The sequence below is a fragment of the Vulpes lagopus genome, chromosome 7, assembly GCF_018345385.1.
Source record: "Vulpes lagopus strain Blue_001 chromosome 7, ASM1834538v1, whole genome shotgun sequence".
Classification (NCBI taxonomy): domain Eukaryota; kingdom Metazoa; phylum Chordata; class Mammalia; order Carnivora; family Canidae; genus Vulpes; species Vulpes lagopus.
Window position 1 is genome coordinate 2,553,700 of NC_054830.1, and position 24,721 is coordinate 2,578,420.

Genomic DNA, 24,721 nt, shown 5'->3' on the forward strand with positions numbered 1-24,721 from the left:
CCCTGTGTGACGTGGCCTGTCCCCTTCTCTTGGGAAATGTGAAGTCTCCTTGCAGTGGCACGGACCTCTTCGCGTCCTTACTCAGGCACCTTCTGGGGATTAAAATCCCACAGGCACACGTGAGACATTCCCTTCAAGCAAGTTGGTAGAGAAGAGAGGCTGAGGATAAGAAAGTTCTGCGTAAGGACTGAGCTGGAGTCACAGAGGCTTCAGGATTAGGAACTGGAAAGAGAGCCCCAGCCCAGAGGGATGGCTTCCAGTCCTGCGCTGCAGCCTGGGGCCTTGAGCAAGTTACTTTTTCCTATGCTTGGTTTACTCGCCTGTAGAATGGGAACATCCACCTGAGATGGCAGGACAATTCAACAGGAACTCAAGTGCTACAACACCTGGCACGGGCAAGAGCTTACGATGCAGTCCAGAGGTGCCAGATCTTGCGATTTTAAGCAGGTCCAGGGATGCAGATCTTCCAATTAAAATCAGGGTTTTTGCAAAGTCTCCCAATGTTTATTTTTTTAATGTGTTAAGTAATCTTGACCCCCAACATGGGGCTCAAAATCACAACCCCCAAATCATCAGTCACATGCTCCTCCGACTGACCCAGCCAGGCCCCCAAAGTCTCCCAATTTTTAAATGCTGGTAACCAATTCAAATAAAGCAAGCGACAAGCCTACTCCACACAGGCTAAAGAGGGCAGCTGTAAGAATCAACGACCATGGTGTGCAGGCTGCCAATTTTCAACTCCTGATGGATAAGAAAATAAAAAGCTACAAATTTGCTCTTGGTGAAGCCGCCCCTTAAGCCAGCAGCCTAAACTGTGAGGCTATTGTTGGAAGTCACCGGTTGTTTAAGGAGAGGGTGTGCCACTGTACTACAAGGCTGAGGGCCGCTGTCTTCACAATGAGGATCCCATGACAACAAGGACCCAGCTGGGGCCGTCTGCCCAGGAGGGAGAAAACCTGAGACCAGAAGCTGGGGGAAAAGCGCTGGGCACCTGTTAGCACAGGAAATGCAGTATTTAAGCACATCTATGTGCTTAAATATGTGGATTCCTAAGTCCTACCTGGCATCCTCATCTTTGGATCAAGGCAAGTATCTTCTAATGGCTTTTGGGTCTAAATGTTTGTTTCAGGAAGTCAGGGGGTTTTTTGAGAACACCATCTAGATAAAATTTTAGAATGCAAGGTTGGCAAGACCTGTTGGTATCATTTTGCTCAGTCACCTAATTGATGGGGACATGGAGGGCTGGAGATGGAAGGGACTTGTCTAAGAAGGTCAGGTTCCTTCTCCCATGGGAGATGCTCTTGCTTGCTCCTGAAAGGCCAAACATAAAAGAACACAGGGAACCCTGAATGTAGACCTCACTTCAGAAAGGTGGGTCTGAGGAACCTACAGCAGGTAATGAAATGTTCTGGGTTTGCTGGAGCAGTGATGGCTTCCATATATAACTTTCAACAGGTCATGCTCAGTGGGAACACACACACAAAACTAGAAACATTTAGAGTCTGAGAAAAAAAAAATAAAGTGGAAAAAAGATTTTCCTGGGCAACTCCAGTGGCTCAGCGGTTTAGCGCCACCTTCAGTCCGGGGTGTGACCCTGGAGACCGGGGATGGAGTCCCACATCCAGCTCCCTGCATGGAGCCTGCTTCTCCCTCTAACTCTCTATGTTTCTCATTAATAAATAAAATCTTAAAAAAAAAAAAAAAAAGATTTTCCTGCAATCACAGTGCTGAAAAACTTCAGTCAGTATTTTCTTTTTATACCTTGGACCCTTTTTTCCAGAACACAGCTCTTCACCTATTCATTTACTTCCTCCTCCTCCTACCACTGTCCCACATGGCATAAACTAAGCCCGACTGAGATTATACCCAAGTACCCAGCAGCTGGAAATCTCACTGAATTGCTGGAGAGAGAAAACGGCTCCAGCACCCTGACCTTGGCATAGTTTTCCAGGCAGGTCTGTGACAACTCAAAGGCTGAGGAACAGAGTTTAGATGGCTCACGGTGAACCACAATACCCACTGCTAATATGGTCACTAAACACATTCATCAGAAAAGACATTTCCAAATCTGTTTTATTGTAAGACCATATTATTTTATGTGTACATGCACATAAAAAACACCCAGGGGTCATCTCATTTGGCACTTTGGTTTGCAAGGTTTTTATATTCAAAATATACATTATACACATTCACATTCATAACAATTCTGATTTTAAGAAATATTTTATTTTTCTAAAGTTTATTTAAGTAACCTCTACACTCAACATGGGGCTTGGACTCATGACCCTGAGATCAAGATTCACATGCTCTTCCCAATGAGCTAGCCAGTGCTCTACAATTCTGATTTTTTAGTAGATTTTTTTTTTAATTATGAAAGCCTTATATAGCTCCTCCAAGTGAAATCCCATTTCAGATCCAGATACCCCAGAAAACATCCCAACATACTAGAAAGGGATTTGATAAACTAAATCCTTGGGCTCTTGAGAAGATGACAGAACTTCATTCCTCACCCCCAACTGCAACCTTCTTGAAACCGCAGTCAGGAGTCTCCAGCTCTGACTCAGGGCCAGCCTGGCTCCTCAAGACAGAGCCACTGGGCTGCTCCACATTCCTGAGGCAGGGACTCCCAAGGCTGGCGACAGGTGGTTCCCGAGCCTCCAAGGTGAACCAGATTCTGTGCTTGGCAGTGCATCTCTTCCATCCTTCTGCAAAGGAACATGGTGCCCACGTGGAGGGTGGCCCCAAGGTCAGTCCACCAGGCAGGTGCTCACAAATGCTGTCTTGATGAGATCATGCTGAGTAAGCCAAAGAGAAAGCATTCTGTATGCGCCCTCCTAGAAGTGCAAGCGAAAGAATTTCCAACTGGGGTCACAATGGCCTCGCTAGTCTATTGCTGTAAATCCAACTGGTGACAGGCCAATGTCTGGGGGCTGGCGAGGGGTCCCGTGTGGTTCCAGCCCTCTTCTGCTGCTTTCAGGGGTGGAGAAACCTCCACAGCCACATCTACACTAGTCTAACACACGCACCTCTTTGTCGACAGAGTGAAAGGCAGGACTAGACAGCCAATATGAGGTTCTCGTGAGGTTCTCATGAGCAAGTACAACAGATGTCCAACTACCAACCCTGGATTCAAGCAATGACATTCAAATGAAAAAGAAGCCACTGGTGGAGCACCTGGGTGGCACAGTCGGTTACAAGTCCCACTCCTGGTTTCAGCTCAGGTCATGAACTGAGCCCAGAGACTCAGCCCCCAAGTTGCATTCCTGCTCAGCAGGGAGTCTGCTTGTGATTCTCTCTCCCTCTCCTCCTCTGTCCCTCCTCCCACTCTCAAATAAATAAATCTTTAAAAAGAGAGAGAGAGAGAAAGCTTCTCAACATTTATTAAAATAGAGCTTCTCCTGATGGGAAATCAAGTATTACCCCCAAATCCAGCAGGTATTTTATTTAGATTGAACAAGAATGTGAAGGTGAGGTAGCCAGGTCTACTATAGAGGTGGAATTTTCACAAAACTGCTAAACAAAGAGGGAAGGAAATGTAACGAGAGAGGGCCAGCCTGTCCTGTTCCACCAGTATGGACTTCCAGAGCTCAGTTCCCAGTTCTAGATGTTTCCATTACGAAAGTGATTTAAACACACATAGAACCCTGCTGGAGTTCCTGAGCTGCTCTTACTGAAAACCATACTTGGGACTAATGAAAAGCACCATCAAGGGGATCCCTGGGTGGCTCAGCGGTTTAGCGCCTGCCTTTGACCCAGGGCATGATCCTGGAGTCCCGGGATTGAGTCCCGCATCAGGTTCCCTCCATGGAGCCTGCCTCTCCCTCTGCCTATGTCTCTGCCTCTCTCTCTCTCTTTCTCTCTCTGTGTCTCTCATGAATAAATAAAATATTTTTTTAAAAAATATTAAAAAAAAAACCCCTGGGCTGGGTCGCCGCGCGGGCCGGCGCCTCCGCCCCTCCCCCTTCTCCTCGCTGGCTCCGTCCAGGACAGGGAGACCTGAGTGCGCCCATTTATTTGATGGATGGCGCAACCGACGTCCGGGAGTAAGGGTCGTCCAAGGCACCGCAGCCTGCCCCCCCAGCCGGGAGCTTGTGAGAAGACCCGACTCAGAGCAGGGGCAGTGAGCACTGCCTGAAGAGAAGTGGTCGGGCCAGTTGGACCAGCAGAGCTTGAGCAAGTGCCTGCATACTCACATTCTCGAATAGCCAGCACCCTCCATCCCAGGTCCTCCAGGGATAAGAAGCCCTGGGGCACCAGGACACCCCTGCCAACCCACTCATCTCCTCCCTTCACGCTGCTCCTCAAAATCCCTGCATTTGATCAAGTCATGCTTTGCCCCTGGAGTGCCACTCCATCAAACTCTTGACCATCTAACAAGGCCCTCTACAAAAAGTTAAAAAAAGAAAAAAAAAAAATGAAAGAAAAGAAAAGCACCGTCAAATTCAATTTTCCACATGGGATTAATCCTTCACTCTGAAGACCTGCAGCACTAACTCTATAAAGCCTTAGGAAATTTAAAAGACCATATAACATACAATAAATGAAACTCATCATTACCAACAATTTTAAACTTTTCTCACACCTTCAAGAGTGAATGTGCATCCAACTCCTATTGACCAACAACTCAAAAAGTTCAAATCCCAACCCTAATAATGGACAACAGTGTAAGGAATATTCCTATCTGGGGCTATGGTTATCAAGCTTAAAAGCCAAGAAAACCTACTCAAAATTCCTCCAAGAAAAAAACTGTTGTCTTTACTTTGGCAATTTGTGAAACAGGCTTTGAAAATACTATTGTCCAAATGCTACCATGAAGTTGATGTGCAATGTCAAAATCTGTTAACTAGTTTCCTCATAGCACACTACATTACAAATATGTACTCTAACAGCAGAAGGTTCCAAGCAAGTCACTTCCCCCAGAAGAAAATGTCTAATTAAAGTCATTCAGATAATGCAGATGGTATCTTTCAAACATTTTGTAAGACTGCACTTTATTTTACCATGATACCCATTTCAGTTTCACTTAAATTTACTTCTTTTTTAAGATTTTATTTTTTTAAATAATCTTTACACCTAACGTGGGCCTCAAACTCATGACCCTGAGATCAAGAGTCCCACACCCTGAGCCAGCGGGGCACCCCTACTCTTTTTCCTTTTTATTTTTTTAAGATTTTATTTATTTATTCATGAGAGACACACAGAGAGAGGCAGAGACACAGGCAGAGGGAGAAGCAGGCTCCATGCAGGGAGCCCGATGTGGGACTCAATCTGGGGTCTCCAGGATGACGCCCTGGGCTGACTGCAGTGCTAAACCGCCAAGCCATCTGGGCTGCCCCCCCCCCCTTACTCTCTTAAGGAATAACATGTTCTTGGGGACAATTCTAAAGCACAGACTAAAAAAAATAAAAATAAAAATAAAAAAATAAAGTACAGACTAATATGACATTTCACTCAGGGTAGTTTCCCAACCTAAGTTACAGGTGGGTATCGCCTAAGTCATCAGAATACAGACAACAGCCAGGCTGAAACGTGTACCAATGCTAATACAAATAAATGACAGATGTGCCCGCTGGAGCCCAGCAACTACTTATTTTAACAGTGTAAATACTCCGTTTCTCCTCTGTAAGATTTTTTTAAGCATGTATGTATGTATGACAGGGAAAAAGACAGCGGGAGCAGAGAGGGAGGGAGGAAGAGGAGCAAGCAGACTCTGCGCTGGGGCTTGATTCCAGGACCCTGATATTCTTTTTTTTTTTTTTTTTAAGATTTTTTTAATTTATTCATTCATGAGAGACACACACAGAAAGAGAGAGAGAGAGGCAGAGACACAGGCAGAGGGAGAAGCAGGCTCCATGCAGGGAGCCCGACGCGGGACCCGATCCCGGGTCTCCAGGATCGCGCCCTGGGCTGCGGGCGGCGCTAAACCGCTGCGCCACCCGGGCTGCCCAGGACCCTGATATTCTGACCTCAGCTGACACGGAGAGTTGCACACTGAACTGAGCCAGCAGGCCCCTCCCCCAGAAGGTGACCTTAACAGCGTTAGCATTCGCGCGACTTCCCACGCACGACTGAAGAATGCGCTGGAGAAAGAAAAAAAGGAAGGAAGGAAGGAAGGAAGGAAGGAAGGAAGGAAGGAAGGAAGGAAGGAAGGAAGGAAGGAAGGAAAGAAAGAAAGAAAGAAAGAAAGAAAGAAAGAAAGAAAGAAAGAAAGAAAAGAGAAAAGGAAGAAGTGCTTGAGGCGGGCGGAGGGTGAAGCGCAGCCTCCAACACCGCAGCCGACTGGGGAGTCCGGGGAGCGGGCGGTAGCGGCGCTGAGGGTGTGGGGGGAACAGGACGGAGTAAGAGCAGTGTGCGGCAGAGGCCGCGGACGCCGTCGGAACCCCCCACCTCCGAAGCCGCTCCAAGGGCGGAAACCATCAGCCCCCCCGTTTCCAGCACCCTCACTTCCGAGCAAGCGCTGGTCGGTCCCTGGGATCCCAGAGGGAAGAGGCGGCAGGGTCGCCCGACGCGGTGCGCGGTGCCCTGGCTTTCCACTCCTGTGCTCGACCCGCTGAGACCCAGGCGTGCGGCCCAGGCCCCCGGGGCAGCGGGCCCCGCGTCTCAGGGGCGCAAACGGCGTCCTTGCGGGGAAGCGTCTCCCAGAACCCCAATGCTGCCATCTTACCGAGGGTGGGCCAGGCCGCAGCAGGAGGCGGACCCCCCGCGGGGGCCGCCCCCGCCCCTGAGGCTGAGGAGGCTGAGGAGGCTGAGGAGGGCGGCCCGAGGAGGCGGGGCGCGGCGTACATCCGGTCCGGCACACCCCGCGTGCCCCGACCTGTCCTCCCCTCCCCCGACGCCCCTCAGAGGCCGGTGCGCCACCCGGCAACGCCCGGGCTCCGTCTTCCCGCCTCCTCAGGGCCGTCCCCGCCCCCGCGGCCACCGCGACCCTCCGGGGCGTCCGTCCCTCCCCCACCCCCGGCCCCCGGCCCCGCCCCGAGGGCTGCTGCCCTGCCCGCCTCAGGCCTCCCGGCTGCGCGGCCATCTTAGCTGGCGCAGGCCTCCCAGCGCGCCTCTCGCCTCGTTCCAGCCGACACGCCGGCCCGCAGGTCGCGCCCCCGTCGGGCCGGCGGCGTGACCAGCGCGGGCGGCGCGGGGGTTACCTGGACTGTGGGCCGGCGCCCCACGCGAAGCCGGAGCAGCGACCCGCCGCCATCTTGGCGCCTCCACAGAGCGCGAGCCCGGCCGAGGCGCGAAGGGGCGGGGCCGCCGGCGGTGACGTCCCCGGGCCCCGCCCCCCCGCGCCGCGTGCCGCTCGCGCCCCGCCACGCGCCCCAGGCCCCGCCCCCCTGCGCGAGGCCCCGGCGCTCTCGCCTCGCCGCACGTCTGTGGGCGGTCGCTGCGTCAAGCCACGCCCCTTCACCAAGCCACGCCCCCATCAGGCCCCGCCTTCCCTTTACCCAGTAGGCTTTGTGGCCCAGCACCTGAGCCTGCAGGTGCTCTTACCTGGTGTCCTACTAGGGTGGGGTTGGGAGTTCCGCTGACCGCCCTGGCTGGGTGCAGGTGGCCCTGTCCATACGGCCACGTCCTGCTTGGCCCTTCCGCAGTCCCTGGTGGGCGGCCTTCCGTGCGGCCTTCTTTTCTTTTTTTTCTTTTAAAGATTGTACTTATTTATTCATGATAGGCACAGAGAGAGGCAGAAAGAGGCAGGCTCCATGCAAGGAGCCTGATGCGTGACTCGATTCCATGACCCTGGAATCACGCCCTGAGCCAGGGCAGATGCCCAACCACTGAGCTACCCAGGCGCCCCTTCCGTGGGGCCTTTTTTTGGTTTTGTTTTGCTATAAAAATTTCCATATACTTTAAAGTATTTTTTTTTTTTTATGATAGTCACAGAGAGAGAGAGAGAGAGGCAGAGACACAGGCAGAGGGAGAAGCAGGCTCCATGCACCGGGAGCCTGACGTGGGATTCGATCCCGAGTCTCCAGGATCGTGCCCTGGGCCAAAGGCAGGCGCCAAACCGCTGCGCCACCCAGGGATCCCAAAAATTTCCATATACTTTAAAACAAATTTTTTTTATTGGAGTTCAATTTGCCAACATATAGCATAACACCCAGTGCTCATCCCGCCAAGTTCCGTGAGGCCTTTTAAGAGTCCACTCAGCACCTAAGATTTGGTGACCCCTAAACTAGTGGTTCTCAACTGGAGTGATTTGTCTCAGGGGACACTGGGTGGTGTCTAGGGACATCTGTGGATGTCATACTGGGGTGCTCCTGGCATGGAGCGGGTGGGGAACCAGGGATGCTGCTCAGCCCTCCAAGGAGCCCAAGACAGCCCCGCAGAAAAAGACCCCGCTCCAACGTCAGCAGTGCCCAAGTCGAGAAACCCTACTCCAGGTATAAGTCATTTTGAAAGATTTTTTTTAAGATTTTGTTTATTCATGAGAGACATAGAGAGAGGCAGAGACACAGAAGAGGGAGAAGCAGGCTCCCTGTCAGAAGCTTGATGCGGGACTGGATCCCATGACCCCGGGGTCATGACCTGAGCCAAAGGCAGAACTCAACCACTGAGCCATTCAGGTGCCCCTTGAGAGATACATCTTGACCCACCTACTACAAGCCTGGCCACGTGGAGGGATGCGGCAGTGAGCAAAACCGCATGGTGCCAGTCCTCCTAGAGTTGGGGAGGCAGATCATAACCAAACTATTCATTACAATCGTTTACAACTATTCATTACAATGCCTTTTTGGTTAATAGCAGCTTTACCAAGATAGAATTCACATGCCAGACAATTCATCCATTTAAAGTGTGCAGTTCAGTGGTTTTCAGCACATTGACAGAGGTGAACAACCATCACCCCTGTGAGATTCCAGAACATTTTCATCACCCCGAGTAGAAGCTGTCTCAATTAGCAATCACCTCTCAATGTCTCAGCCCCTGGCTACCACTAGCTTGCTTTTTTTTTTTTTAAACTATGAACATTTTATTTTATTTATAATAGTCACATAGAGAGAGAGAGAGAGGCAGAGACACAGGCAGAGGGAGAAGCAGGCTCCATGCACCGGGAGCGCGATGTGGGACTCGATCCCGGGTCTCCAGGATCGCGCCCTGGACCAAAGGCAGGCGCCAAACCGCTGCGCCACCCAGGGATCCCTAGCTTGCTTTTTTGTTCCTGTTCTGCACATTTCAAATAAATAGAACACTTCTTAGCAACAAAAAGGAATATATTCTTTTTTTAAGATTTTATTTTTAAAAAGGAATAAATTCTTGATACACGCAACAACTTGGATGAAGCTCTAGAGAATTATGCTGAGTGGGAAAAGCCAATGCAAAAAGGTTACATGCTCTACATACTCTTATGATTCCATTTACATAAAATTCTTGAAACGTCAAAATCACAAAAAATGGAGAACATATTTTTGACTTCTAGGGGTTAAGGACATGGGGGAGAGGGTATGGGGAGTGGAAGCGTTATAAAAAGACAACATGAGGTATCCCCGGGTGAGGAAATCTTCTGTATCTCAACTGTATGGGAAGCGATGGTGATACGGCACTATAACTCTGCGAGATTTTGCCACTGGGTGAATGGGGGGAAAGGGTACGCGGGGTCTCTGTTATTTCTTACTGCATATGAATCCACAATTACTTGAGATTTTAAAAAAGTAATTTTTAAAAAGTGCATTTACTGACTGTGGAAGGGTGCTGTTCCTTTCCTCCTTTATATGAAGCAGGCGCAGGGCTAGTTAGTTCTTGGACAGAAATCATGGCAAGCCCAGGGTGCCAAGGAAAGCCGTATGGGTGATTTAGTGGATGGCATTCTTCCACTTGTGTCTTCATGACCATGTGTGGCCACCAGGAACAATCTAGTGGGGCTGGCAAATGCAGCTCTCCCACCATGCCCTGGCTAAAGTTCAGAGTGATAATTATACAGGGCCTCCCTCCAATTCCCTGCAGCTCTAACTAGGTAATGAAGGCTGCGTGCTTTACACAAAAGCAGGTCTGTTTTAATGTTTTCTCTGGATTACATAATATCTTTTTCCCTCCTGTTATTTACTACAAACATTGTGCTAAACGTTTTGCATGCACGATCTTATCTGGTCCTTACAATAGTCTCAGAAATAGAAACAGTTGATTCTCATTATTGGCAGCAGCTCTGTTCTGTAAAGTTGCAGCAGACTCTGGAAGGGCGAAGGCTGAAGCACGGCTCCTGGGGGAAAAGAAACCCTGGGGTAGGTTCCTGCAAGCCTCTGGTCACAATATTTTCATCAACTCCTCGATACATAATCTTGTGTTCTGTATGCTTCTGTCTAAGGATACCTTATTGAATATACATTGTTGACTCATTAACAGCCAACAGGACTGTAATTCATGCCTCAATGAAGCTTATCTAACACATATATTTTCTCTGTGAGCTACACCCCCGCTTTCTTGTGCTCAGAAACACCAGACAGCACTTTGGCACCATGCACGGGGGCACCGTAAACAGCAAAACCAGCAATATAAAGTGCAGAAACTCAAAATTTATGGTAGTAAATGGATCCTGAAAGGGGCCCCATTTCAGGATCCATTTACAACCTGGGCCGGAATAAGGAGGCAAAATGGTGCCTCATTCAAACCCAGCTGGGAACTTGTGCGGCCAACACTTAAAGTTTTCACCACTCTGCATTGTCTGCAAATGACCCCGAAAGCATTTGGGGGTTACAAATGTTACAGATGAATTTCAGCCAATAGGCCAATTTACAAATACAGAAACAACTAATAATGAGGCTCGAATGTCCTTGTGTCAATTCCCTTTGCAAATCAGGAAAATGACAGCCAAGAAGCTTTAGCAATTTCATTGCCTCAACCCGATTTAATGAGAACTGACTATGTTTCAGGCGGTCTTCTAGGGCAGGGCTTCTCAACCCACGCTGTCGATATTTGGGGCCAGATAATTTTCTGCTGTGGGGGGCCGTCAGGTACATTGTAGGGTGTTGAGCGGCACCTTTGGTCTGTACCTACTCAATGCCAGTATCGTCTCCATCCCCCAAGTCGTGATAACCAAAAATGTCCCCAGACATTGCCCAATGTCCCGTGACGGGCAGGACCCCCGCCCCACCGTGAAAACCCTGGTCTAGGGATTTGAGACGCAGCAATGACAAAGTGCAACAGCTCTGGTCTCAAGAAGCTGGCATTATGGGAGAATGGTGAATGGGGGTGGGGCGGTAGAGTCTAAGGGGGACAGAGTTTCCGTTTGGGAAGGTGAAAAAGTTCTGGAGGTGGCTGGTGGGGATGGTGGCACATTGTGAATGTAATTGATACCACTGAATTTTACACTTAAAAATATCAGAAAGGCAAGTTTTATGTTATGTATGTATGTATATATATTTTAACCACAAGTAAAAATAAACCAGACAAGAGCCAAGCTTGGTTCTTGCAGAGGCTCCTTGGCAGTGGCCACAGCACCACGGACAGCTCCCCGTGCTCTCTCATCGGGGAGGGAGCGCGGCTCCGTAAATGTCCCTCTGTCCAGAAGGCCTTACTGTGTTTCTTCATCCCACTCCCACCCACTCCGCAGGGCCCCCAACTCACATCGTCGCTACCCACCCTCCGCCCCGGGAAGTCTTCCCATGCACCCTCCCCCACGCCACTCTGCTCCAAAGATGTCTAAATCAGCCCAGACTCCTTTGCCCATCTGTTTCTCCAAATGGGAGTTCTGCAAAAGCAAAGTCTTTCTTATTCACACACTGGACCCCAGTGCCGGGCACAAAGGCTGGCCTGGATTTCCAATTAACACAAGTGTCTCTTCCCAGAGCTCCACTTCCTCCAGCCAGGAGGCTCTGGGCTCTCCTCCCATGCTGTGGGGCAATGCCCCTCTGCCTTGGGCTTGGAGGGCACAGACCCTGATGCAGTGAGTGAGGCAGCCACGTGAGCAGAGTGTTGTCTGGTATCCGTGAGGAGGGCCGGCATCCCCACATTCCACCTGCATCTCCCAGAAGTCTCCTCTGCGCTGGGTGCTGCTGCCCTCTGCAGAGAACGTGGCAGTGTACAAGACTAACCAAGCCTCTTTTATCTTGAATTTTATATTCTAGCTAGGGGGTCAGGGAATTAGCAAAGACATAAGTAAATAATTTCAATTAGTGGTGAGTGCTGTGGGCGAAAATCAGGCTCCTCAGTAAGTGAAACAGAGACTTACTGGGGGCAATTCCACTCCCAGACATGTACCCAAAGGACATGAAAACAGACTCAGATAAGTCTATGCACATCCGTGTTCACAGCTGCACTACTCACAACAGCCAAAAAGTAGAAACAGCCCCAATGAATGTATAAACAAAATGTGGCACATGAATACAATAGAATATACTATTCAGCCATCAAAAGGAATAGAGCGCTGGCACTTGCTGCATTGTGGATGATCCATGAAAAATTATGCTCAACCAAAGAGGCCAGACACACACAAAAATAACATCGTGTATGATTCCATTTATATGAAATGTCCAGAACAGGCAAATCCACAGAGATAGAAATAGGATTAGTGGTTGTCGGGGTTTGGGGCTAGATGATGGGGAGTAGGTTTAATGGGGACAGAGTTTCAGCTTGGGAAGATGGAAAAAGTCCTGGAAATAGATAGTGGGGATGGTTGCACGGCCATGTGAGTGTGCTTAATATCACTCAGTGTAAAAAAAAAAAAAAATCACTCAGTGTACGCTTTCCAATGGTTATAATAGTAAATTTTATGTTATGAGTATTTTACCACGATTTAAAAATGTATATACTAAAAAAAAAAATCATACTGGGCAATGGAATGGGTGATGGAGCAGGGGTGGGGGGCAAGGTAGGAGGGGTTAGGGAAGGCCTCTCTAAGAGATTACTTCTGAGCTGACACCTGAATAATGAACATCTGCTGGAAGAGTGTTATGGCAGTGGGAACAGCATGTTCAAAGGCCCTTGATGTGTTCACAGAACAGGTGAAAAACCAGCACAGTCACAGAGCAATAGGCATCGGTCCAATCGGGGCCATGTGTTAGTTCCCTGGTGTAACAAAGTACCACAAACCAGGTGACTCAAAATGATAGATTTCCATTCTCTCATAGTTCTGGAGGCCAGAAGTCAAAAATCAAGGTATTGAGAGGGTTAGCTCCTTCTGGAGTCTGTGAGGGAGAATCCATTCTAGCTCTGGTGCTTTTTGGAGATCCTTGGTACCCCTTGTTTGCAGATGCAGAGACATTTGTCATTGGATTTGGGATTCACCATAAATCCAGGTGATCTCATCTGGAGATGAGAGTACCGGACTCCTAATTCCATCTGCAAAGACCTTTCTCCCAAATAAGGTCATATTCACAAGTTCCAGAGGTTAAGATGTGGCCATATCTAGGCAGCCTGGGTGGCTCACCAGTTTAGCACCGCCTTCAGCCCAGGGCCTGATCCTGGAGACCCGGGATCGAGTCCTGCGTCGGGCTCCCTGCATGGAGCCTGCTTCTCCCTCTGCCTGTGTCTCTGTCTCTCTCTCTCTCTTTGTGTGTGTCTCTCGTGAATAAATAAATAAAATCTTGAAAAAAAAAAAAGGACATGGCCATATCTTGTGGGGGCCACCATTCAGCCTGCTACAGGTCTAAAAATAGACACAGCAACGGCAAGAAACGCCTATAGCAGCTTTCCAGGGCTCCGTGCTAAGTGTATCTCATGAAACGCCCCAACGCCAGTACCATGGTGTTTGCATTTCACAGATGGGGAAACTGAGGCCTAGCAGGTAAGATCACTTACCCCGTGGTATATCCCAGCTAGTTAGTTAGCCACCCAGCCAGGCTTGAACCTCCTCCTGGTCTGATTTCAGAGGCTGCACGCTTCATGTCCTCCTGAAGTCCTCCGGGGCAGGGCCGCTGCAGCGCACACCTGCAGGGGGCGCCTTTCCCTGGTTCCGCCCCACCCCCCCCCCCCCCCCCCAGCAGGTGTGTCTCCGCAGACTCAGCCTCCCCAGCACCCAGCCGGGTCCTCAGCACACACGGCTCGGTCCACCATGAGGGGCCCCGGCTGACGGACCCAGGGAATGGGGTCCTAAGCATCTTCCCCTCCTCCCTCCCTCCTAATCTCAGGAATGAGGCCATCGCTGTCATTTATTTGTTTGTTTGTTTGTTCCTGGTCCTGTTTTTAAATCTGTGATGCGCCATCAGGAAATCATTTCCGCTTCTGCCACCGGTGAGGCTCAGAGATATTCCCCTTCCAGCCAATGGAGAGCACCGGATTCTGGCTGGGGGCTGTGCTTTTTGGTCAGCCCTGCCCCCACCCACCCACCCCGCACACAAAAGCAGCATAATTAACTGTCTTAAGGCAGCCGAGCCTCCGCCAGCTGCGAGCTGGCGAGAAGCAAACACTCGGGAGGCACGGGCGCGAGGGTGGCAGGGGCCGCGATCGCAGCCGGCCGAGGGGCAGGCGACCACCGACTGCGTCCGCCCCCCACCCCTGGACAAGAGCAGCCCCTCTGCGCCGCCTCGCTGCTCCGGGTGACCTTCCCTGGGTGCAGAGTCCGCCCCAGCGCCCGCCGCCCTCCGATGCTCTGAAGGCCCCGGGGCTGCGCTCGGAAGGCCGGGGATGTCCGGCTGCATCGGCGCGGGGCTCGCCTTTGTTTGCGCGTAACTGGCAGAGGCCGCCGAGGTGAGTCCACCTTGCTTTCCCCCGGCCCGGCCCTGCCAGGTTTGGCCAGGTTTGGCCAGGTTTGGCCGGGGCCGGCCGCTGCCGCAAAGCCCCTTCGGCAGGTGGGGCGGGTGGGAGCAGGGAGCCGCGGTCTTGTGATGCTCCCGATGACAACCCAGCCACGTCTCCGGATGATGCCCAGCGAAGCCATCGCGGGCACACACACCCACGGCGCACCTTCCGTGCCCACCGTTGGAAGGCAGGCGATTGCACCATTTTTCAGGACGTGCTTAGAGATTAGGCTGATAAAACCCTCAGCCTCTCTCTGGGACGCTTCCTAAGAGACCGAAATGGACACGTCCCATCTCTGTGATTTTCCTATTTATAACACTGTGAGCGGATCTGGAAAAAAAAAGAAAAAAAAAAAAAGACTTGCTAGATGTGTACCTGTGTACCTAGAGGTTTGCCGATGGGGTGGGGAGGAAGGGAGAAGGTTGGAGACTTGTAGCTCCTCTGTGTGAATTGGGGTAATTCAGCACCCCAGCTCGGAGGCACACTTCCCAGCTGCCCCCCACCTAGCCTCATTTTCCAATCCTCGAACGCAAAGTCGGGATCTTAAAACAGGAGTGCACGGGGCCCAGCAGGGACCCACCCACACCCCACGTTTACACGATCGTGGGGCCAGCTGTGTGGCTACAGAGTCTCAGTGGTGGGTGGGATGGAGGGGAGCATGCTTCCTGGGGGCTGAGGTCACCCCCAGCTCAGGATAAGGAAAACCAATCCTTATTGGTGCAGAGACCAATCTCCTCGGAAAAAAAATTAATTTCCATTGACCTGAACTTTCCCTTGCTGTAAGGTTCTGGGAGGTGGCTGTTGCCGGAGGCATCAGGGAGAGATTTTTTTTTTTTTTTTTTTTTTTTTTTTTTTGCGTACTGCGTCGAACTGTCCCTCCTCCATGAATGAATGACGACATTTGAACAGTGACAAGAATCCAGTGGGAAACTCTCACCCAAATGTGGGGGGAGGGGTGGCTAATTTTAGCCACCCCTCCCCCTGCCTGGCCTTCACCCGGCCTAGGCTTCCTCTGGGTCTTTCCTGACCCACAACCTCAAATGCAGACCCCCCCACCCCCACCCCCCACACACAGGGGCTGCTGTCCTGGGCAGGGCTTCAGATGACACGCCCAAACTGTTAGCCACACATCAGCTCTACAGAGGGACAGCCTCGGCATCTGGAAGGGTGAGGGCCGGCGGGGGGGCAGGGGAGCCCTGGTGCGGGGCTGTGAGAATAACAACCCAGGAGCTACCTGGAGGTTGGGATGCAGGGACACAGAGAGCCCTCTACAATGACTGTCATACCCTGCCCGAGGTCCTTCCACAGTGTGCCATTAGGACAGGGCTTCTCCATCTCAGATCTGTGGACGTCTGGGGCTGGACCACTCGTGGTCCTGGAGACCACCCTGATCACTGTGCGGTGTTGAGCAGCATCTCTGGCCTCCGCCCACTCGATGCCAGGAGTTCTCTCTCCAAGTTGTGACAACCAAAAATGCCTCTAAACATTGCCAAGTGTCCCCTGGGTGGGTGGGGAGAGGGCAAACTTATCCCCTGTTGTAAACCACTGGTTTAAAAGCACAGAACCCATTAGCCCTGGGGTCAGTAGGTTGTCAGGACTTGCTTCTTTGTTGGGGAATAAAGGGGCAGGGCAGGCAGCCTAGAGAAAAGTAAAGGTGGGTTGGGGTCGACCAGGTCCTATTTGAAAGTGTCGTTCCCAGCAAGGAAGCTTAAGTATATCAGTCACTAACACCTTAGTATAAATGATTTTAATTAGGGACGCCTGGGTGGCTCAGCAGATGAGTGTCTGCCTTCGACTCAGGGCGTGATCCTGGGGTCCAGGATCAAGTCGCTCATCGGGGTCCCCACAAGGAGCCTGCTTCTCCCTCTGCCTGTGTCTTTGCCTCTTTCTCTCTGTGTCTCTCATGAGTAAATAAATAAAATCTTTTTTTTAAAAAATAAGTAAATGATTTTAATTGGCTTTATTGCTTCCCAGTTTAAGTCCAAGGTAAGGGAGGGATGATGAGGCCTAAGGAGAATGGGCTTCAACAGGAGAGAGGCTTATACCTGGTGGCTCAGCCCCTCACCTGGATTCAAATTCCAGACCCACGTGGGTGTCATCAGCTCTCTACACCTCTGTTTTCTCACCTGTGATGTGGGAAAACCTCACGGGGCTGGTCAACGGTTCAGTGTAACAGGGGATGCAACACTCTGTGCCTATGCAGCTGAAGTGCCGCGTGGGTGAGGGGCCGTAATTATGACAACTGTGCAGTCAAACCTCCCTTTGGCCCTCCCTCAGGATTCATCTCTGCTGCAAGCCAGCGCCTCTCCTCGGCTCTCATGGGGACCACGGAAGCCACGCTCCGGATGGAAAACGTGGATGTGAAGGAAGAATGGCAGGACGAAGCTCTTCCCAGGTACGGCTTCCCCGTCCGCTCCCACGTCACCTGTTGCATGGAGGGGAGGTGCCCACGGCTTCTCTGAGGTGGGGTGTGGGGGCCGCCGCCGCTGTCGCCGCTTGATGGGGCCAGGCACATAATCGATATTTGCTGGGTTACTTAAGATTGGTTCCCCAGGGATCCCTGGGGGCTCAGCGGTTGAGCGTCTGCCTTCGGCTCAGGGCGTGATCCCGGGGTCCTGGGATTGAGTCCCGCATCGGGCTCCCTGCATGGAGCCCGCTTCTCCCTCTGCCTGTGGCTCTGCCTCTCTCTCTCTGTGTCTCATGAATAAACAAAATCTTTGAAAAAAAATTTTTTGATTCCCCGCCCCCGCCCCCACCAAAGCACCACAAAAGCTCCCACTCCCACGCTATTTTAAGAGTCCTGGACGTTCTCCTACAACCATCCGATGGACTGTTACGTTCCTACATGTGTTCCCAGGAATTCAGGTGATAGCGTATGTTCTCCTGTGGCAGCCAGAGGGATCGCGTCCCCCTCCTGCTTGAAACCCCCTGGGGCAGAGGCCCGTCCCAAGGAAAACCCCATGTTCAGCCTCCCCTGCGGCTTCTTCAACCTCTCTCCCACCACATCCCCTTCTTGCCCCTCCGGTTCTAGCAGCTTCCTTCCCATTCCCCTCCCTGAACTGTCACACTTCGCTCTGGCTGTTCCCCGTGCCTGCAGTGCCCTCCCCAGACGCCCATGCTTCCCTCGCCTACTTCAGGCCTCTGCCCGTAAGCCTCGCTCTCAGAGGACCTCTTGGCGCCACCGATTTACCCCCTCCCTCGGTTCCTGAATTGTTTCCTTCCTGAACAGCGGTCCCCAGAGATGCCCAGGTCCCAATCCCTGTCCCTTGAGAATGCTCCCCTACATGGCAAAGCCCCTCTGCGAACGTAATAGGGCTAAGTAAGGATCTCAGAATGGGGAGGTGACCCCAAGTTATCCTCCACGACATCACAAGCATCCTTCCGGGAGCTCGAAGGGAGAATCTGTTTTCATCCCCTTACCAGATTCCTCCTTCAAGCTTCCAGAAGGAACCAGCCCTGGCCGCACCTTGCCTTCAGCCCCGTGCCACCAATTTTGGACTCATTTCTGGCCTCTAGACTCATAAGAGAATAAATTCGTGTTGTTTTAAGCCACTAAACGTGTAGTGATTTGTAACAGCAGCCACCGCGACTCTGCGAGGAGTCTCATACCCTAAATATTCTGTGCATTTATCTTGTTTAGAGTCTGTTTCCCCCACCAAATGGAACCCCACGACCGCGGGGGCCTTTGGTTGGATCACTGTTGTAAGGAAGCATGAGGACAGACCCCGGCATACAGTCGGCGCTCAGTAGCTATTGGGTGAGTGGGTGATGGCCACTGTGGGAATAAGAAACCACGTAGGGGGAAGTCAAGATGCGTGAACCACTAGGCCTTGCGCCCCTCTGCGTGCTGCTCGGGCGGCATGGGGTAACAGAGGACGTGGTCGGCACGGGTGCCCCGATCCAATGGCTGGACTCACGGCCCACCGCTGCCCGTCTTTAATGCAAGCAGCTTACCCCAGGGGATGATGCCCGACAGCTCGTTATATAACCATCCGGGCAGGACTAGCCAAGGGATGAGCGTCGTCACCCCGGAAAAGAAAATCAGAAGGAGCCGAAGGCTTCCTGGTGCCTCAGTTTCCCTGTCTGTGAAGTGGGGACTCCTGATAATCCCTCACTCTCAAAGTTGCTGGAAGAACTGGCTGGGGCGCTCAGGGCTGGGGGGCCAGGCTGGGGTTGCTGCATGATGCGGGCGGCCCAGACACCACCCCCTGCGCCCCGATTTCTCATCTTAGCTTTGTCGTGTTCGCCCCGGCTCCCTGCGCCCCCCACCCCCACCATCTCCTAAAAGCCGTCCCCTCTCCCAAGCCCTGTTGAGACAAAAGGGGGCAGCTGCAAATGTGGATTTTCAGAGTTTCTCCCAGCTGCAGAGGGTCCCCGCGCCCTTTTCTGTAGGCCAGTGTGTGGGGGACAGTGGCCCGCTGTGCGGCGCGGGGCGGGAGCCAGCCTCGCTCTGGAGGAGGGGGAGCAGCTCCTTGAGGCCGCAGCCAGCTGCAGCTCCACATAAGCACCTCTGTCTGCTGCCAGACAACCCACAGTTCTGTTCCTTCCAGCTCAGCGATCTCGTCTGTGGGGCGTCTTCGAGCTTCCTGGGGCGCTGGGGGGGTGGGGGGCAGAGTGCCGGCCCTGCGCCCGCAGCCCCTCCTGCTGCCATGACCTTTTACTATCGCCCTTCACCCCTGCCTTCCTGCAGGTTCCCATGGGGCCAGAGGGCAGCCCCGGAGATGGTGTAGCTCGCTGCCTTACCCCCCCGCCCCAGTTCATTCTCGGTGATGATATGCACCCCCTGTATGCCAGGCCCCTGGTGAGGCACATGGCAAGCAAGACAGACACCCTCACGGGGGCATTCGGTCTAGGGCAGAGGCAGGCCTTCCCCTCGTTAAACTTTACAACCCAAGATAGAACTGAGGCTGGGTTCCTGGTACCTGGAGAATGCCTGGGTGGGGTCCCGCCCGGCTGGAGAGACTGCAGAGGTGGGGAGGGCGCTGGTCCTAAGCTGTGAAGGCTAAAGAGCGTGAGGGGTAGGAGCTGAGCCTTCGGAGCTCGGAGAGCGGTGTGTGCAAAGGCCCTGGGGCCAGTGGAAGCGGGCTGAGGAACAGAAGGAAAGCTGAGGGGGGATCTTGGCCAGTGCCTCACAGCAGAGGAGAGGCAGGTACGGGTTAGACGTCTGACGGGCGCCCCGGCCTGCCCTAACCTCCACCAGCAAGCGGCCGGCCATGGCCGTGGATTTGTTTGTCTCTAACTTTTTATTCTGACACAGTTCCAAACTGAGAAAAAAAAAAAAATTACAAGAATGGTGTAAGGCATATCTGTGAACCTTTCCCCGGATTTGCCAATTAAATTTCACTCCCTGTGATTTATCACTCCCTCCCCACCTCTCCCTCCCTCCTCTGCCGCTCTCTGCCCCTCCAAACATATACATCAGTTCCCTGTTTGTATCTCCCCATCCCGCCCGGGCAATGCCAGCGCTTCGTCTCTCCCCCAGCCCAGCACACGCGCAGAGCTGATTTTGTGTGGCACACACCTCAGCAGCCCCCCAACCAAAATGTGTGCAGCCGCTGGGGGTTCAGGGCGAGGAGCGGGGAGGGCTCTGGGCAGCCCGAGCATCATCAAGGGGCGCCCCTCCACTGCGGCCTCCGGTCTCCTCCTCTGCCCCAGTCTGCTCCGGCTGCCACAGCAGGATGCCACGGTTACCCTTCTGCTCCCACAGTCCCGGAGGCTGGGAGTCGGGTCGGGGTTGGGGTGCCGGGGGGGGGGCGGCTGGGGGCCGGCAAGGGCTCTGTCCATGGCTTGTAGGTGGCTGCCTTCGGACCGGGGTCTTTGTGCCGTGTTCGGAGGGATCACTCCCATCTGTCTCCCGCCTTGTCCTAGAGCCACAGCCCACTGGGATCAAGGCCCCCCAATGACCTCATGTGACCTTGATTGCTTCTTAACGGCCCATCTCCAAATGCAATCATATTGGGGGTTGGTCCTTCACTATGTGACTCTGGGGGCTGGGGGCATGCGATTCAGTCTAACATCCTCTTTGCTGAGACGGAACCCCACTGCTGGAGGCAGAGTGGGGGTGGGGGCAGGGCTGGGTGCCACCGCCGCCCGTGGTGTACCCCAGGCCTTGGGACCCTCCCTGGGGGTGGCAGTGCTGGGGGAAGGAAGGGGAGCGAGATGAAGGGACAGACGTGTTGGACATCACAGCACATTTGTCCAGTCTATGGAAGCCACCAGAGTGGCCAAGAAATAATTGTTCGCCCTCTCTGGTTCCCTGGGTGGAGCTTTGGGGGTGTCAACGTCGTTGGCCCAGTCTTGAGCCTCGGGAAAGCCTCCCTCTACCCAGAAAGCGATTTCTGTGGTCATCGCGCACCAAATGCAGCCTCAGTCGGGCAGAGATAGAGGCTGGCCGGCCCCGGAGGGGAGACCGAGGCAGCAGAGGGCAAGCTTGATACCCTCCAAGTCCTGGAGCACAGGCTGGGGTCGGGGCAGGGGGCAGGTCAAAGGTCATTCCCAGTCCCCTTGTCTCCAGCATGAGAGACCAAAGCCAGAGGCGGGGAATGTGTGGGTGGAACTGGACCCAACCAGGGAGGTCAGAACTGTGCTCCCCCCATCACAGGAGGTGTCCTCACCCAGTCTGTCCTGCGACAAGCCACTTCTCTGAGGGCCAGACCCTGACTCACCAAAGCGAGGTAGGAGGAGGCAGTTTGTCGTCGTCCCAGGAAGCAAGCAGTTAGTGGGTGCGACCGCTGGGTTCTGGGGCTGACGGCGGGGTAGCTGGAGGCCGGGCTCACTCAGAACCTCCCGGAGAACCCTGCCCCAGCCTTAAAGGCTAAGCGACTTTGCCACAAGACAAGGCAGGAAGCAGCACTTTGGACGGAGGGAGAGATGTGCAAAGGCACTGGGGCAGAGGAAGGGAACGCAGCCCAAGAGCCCGGCCAGATCGCGGCCGTGGGGCTGCAGGGTTCACAGACGGTACATCCTGGAGGGGTGCCCAGGTGGGAGGCCGGGAGTCCACACTGCGGGCGGCACGCATGTCCCAGGGTTGCCGCACTGGGTGGTCTGGGACGACAGACGTGTCCTCGCACGGTCCTGGAGGCTAGAAGTCAGCAGGACCCTGCTCCCTCCTAGGACTCCCCAAGCTCATTTCCGCCTCCCAGCCTCTGCCCAAATGGAACTAACGCCTTCCCCCAGTCTTCCCAGGCCACCAACCTCCTGCTTTCGGGTCTCCATTCACAAGTCACCTCCTCAAAGAGGCCTTCCCTGACCGCCTGCAACTGCACCTCCCCTCCTCCCCCTTCTCCTGGCTTATTTTCTCTGTGGCAAGTATCACCATCCTGCTTCCTTCATCTATTCTGATGTAGGAAAAGATGGTAGGGTTTGAAGCCGAGGAGGCCAAGGAGGAATTCTTGAGGAGTCCTTGGTGCAAGGGTCCTTTGGGGCAGGAAGAGCTGCACTGGGCTCGTGAGGAGTGGCCCATGATATTCTCTCAAGTTAGGGAGGGGGTTAGGGAGAGGCAAAGTCTCCAAGGTATTTTGGAAACAAGGTTCCCAGGACTCTGAGGGCTCTAGCTATTGTCGGGAAAAGGTCATCTATCACCGTCTGATAAAGCCTTGGTCAGGGCAGCCCGGGTGGCTCGGCGGTTTGGCGCCACCTTCGGCCCAGGGCGTGATCCTGGAGACCCGGGATCGAGTCCCACGTCGGGCTCCCTGCGTGGAGCCTGCTTCTCCCTCTGCCTGTGTCTCTCTCTCTCTCTCTCTCTCTGTGTGTGTGTCTCTCATGAATAAATACATAAAATCTTAAAAAAAAAACAACTTGGTCATAAGACCCTTCAGATGTATATTGGTGGGTCATATGCTTGGCAGATGATTCTTCAGAGGCTGATATCTTGGGGGGGTAGAGATAAAGGAAGTTTCCAAAGGGATTTTTGTATGTCAGAGTAGATGCACAGGGTCCTGGGGTCAGGCTAGGGCTGCCTGTTGCCCTTGGCAGAGCGTCACATTGAGGCAGCCGGGTCCCTCGAGGAAGGTCGCTCTGCCTGTTGCAAGGACTTGTCAGCGGGCTGTAGGGAGTAAGGAAATGGAATAATTTCCTTCTGCCTTTGTTTCCCACATCATATTTGTCGACTCCATTGTTCTCTTTCTCCCCTCTACTATTAGTCAGGCTCCCCGCAAAATAACAGAACCAACAGTTTTTTAATATATCTACAATATCTAGTATTAATAATACTTTATATTAAAATCATATATTAATTATATAACATATGTTCTATAATTAAATGTGTATATATAAATTATATTTGTGTTACTTTATTAATTTATACATTATTGATATATATTATGCTTATTGTATTTTTGTGTCGTATACACACAATTACATGCAATTACACATAATCAGATCTATAATTATGTGTATTTTATATGTAATATAAAGTATAAAATATATTTTTTCTATATTATTTTGTACATGAGTATGTATATATATATATGTTTTGAGACAGAAAGAGAGAGAGTGAGCAGGGCAAGGGGAGAGGGAGAGAGAGAATCCCAAGCAGATGCCCCCTGATGTGGGGCTCGATTTCACGCCCCGAGATCATGACCTGGGCGAAGATCAAGAGTCGGAGGCTTAACCGACAGCCACCCAGGCGCCCCGAGAAGGTGTGTTCTCCAGGCACCTGACCTATTCCAAGGCACCAGCTCACGCACTGCAGGGACTGGCGGGTCTGAAACCCAGGGGGCAGGCTGGGATCGCAGGCGGTAGTGATGCCACCGTCCTGAGGGAAAGTTGCCTCTTCCTTGGGGAAACCTTGACACCTTCCAGCTGCATGAGACCCACATCGAGGAGCATCACAGGACTGCGGAGGTCACGTCTACCCAACACCTTGACAGCAGCCCCTAGATGGGGTTTCTGCGGCCGGACGAGTGTCTCTCTGCCCTCAGTCCACCCTGCAGTTAGCCCGGAGCCCCGACGCCTACCATGCACCCGTTAGCTGCATGAAACGAGGTGCTAGCTCGGGTCCCCTTTTACAGATGAGGGAAACCGGCCCAGAGCAGCAAGGGCACCACCCCCAAGCATCGCGCTGGAGATCAGTGGTGGGCCGGGGGGTGCTTCCAGGCTCCCGGACATCCGCTCTGTCTCCCTGGAGCCTCGGTTTCCCCGTCTGCACCTTGACAGTTTGGCGGTGGCCGGGTCACAATCCGCTGGGTCAGCGGCCAGCATAGGATTTACGCGGCCCCATCCAGGGTCGGGCGGCTGAGTCACATCCTGATGGGAACTGGACAGCCCGGGCTGCAAAACAGTGCAGCTTCCCTCTGGCTGGGGGGTTGGTGGCAGGATGGGGGCGTCCAGAGGGCCCCTGGCTGGATCGAGGGTGGGGCGCCCAGGCCAGGGGATTGTTCCCTAGTGTCCTCATTGGGGTCGCTTCCCTTGTGCTGACCGGACACAAGGGGGCAGTAGAGGGCAGTGGCTGGAATCTGCGCTGTCACTGGGTAGTTTCTACTCCCCTGCGCCCCGGAGTGGGGACCCCAGGCCGGCCTCAGTTTCCTCCTCTGTGCAGTGGGCTCCACCCTGCCTCCTAGGGTGGCTGTGAGGAGCAAGTAAGATCACGCCGCGAGCATTCCAAGCCGGCACGCAGCGAGTGCCCTGCCCGCGGGTAAGTCGTGATTCCAGCTCATTCTAGAACAGGGGTTGCAGCCTGAGACCTCGTCGATGGGCGCTGGGCAGGCGGTGGACGTGCTAGAAGGAGCCAGAAGCATCCCGGCACCCAGGGGAGCAGGAGTGGCCCGCAGTCGGCTGCTGGTGGCTTGTCACCACTCGCAGAGGGCAGGTCCCTGATTGCAGAAAAGACAGAAATCCAAATTTTTTGTGTGTCACGTCTCTGATTTGACAGCAAATGTAAAATGTTTCCAGATGCTGTGTGGGCAGGACAGAGCTGGAGGCGGCGCGCCTGCCGCCGGTCTGCAGGCTGGGGTCCCCCGGCAGGCGGCTGGTGTTTCCTGGGCTCTGGGGCCCTGGACCCCTCGCGGGTCACCCACAGTGCGGAGCAGGAGCGCCCGAGACAGGCTGGCTCTCCGGCCCTGTC

At 53.1% G+C, this 24,721-nt stretch overlaps 1 protein-coding gene and 1 long non-coding RNA gene across 3 annotated transcripts in view; one reads left to right on the forward strand and one right to left on the reverse strand.

Annotated features, from left to right (window-relative positions):
- Window positions 1-2,204: 2,204 nt before the first annotated feature.
- Window positions 2,205-7,243, reverse strand: LOC121495398. Its single transcript, XR_005988979.1, has 2 exons — window positions 7,140-7,243; window positions 2,205-2,834 (listed from the first exon to the last, which is right to left on the reverse strand). It is a non-coding gene; the product is annotated as an uncharacterized LOC121495398 (long non-coding RNA).
- A 7,024-nt stretch (window positions 7,244-14,267) lies between these two features.
- ATCAY (ATCAY kinesin light chain interacting caytaxin) overlaps window positions 14,268-24,721 on the forward strand; it is a 31,679-nt gene continuing 21,225 nt past the window's right edge. The window contains exons 1-2 of one of the 2 annotated variants that reach the window (XM_041760540.1): window positions 14,268-14,607; window positions 16,936-17,053. In XM_041760540.1, coding sequence (XP_041616474.1) covers window positions 16,977-17,053 — 77 coding nt within the window. In that variant the 5' untranslated portion in view covers window positions 14,268-14,607; window positions 16,936-16,976. Of the gene's footprint in view, window positions 14,608-16,935; window positions 17,054-21,311; window positions 21,333-24,721 lie in introns of those variants that run through there. The other variant, XM_041760541.1, reaches the window with a different exon arrangement.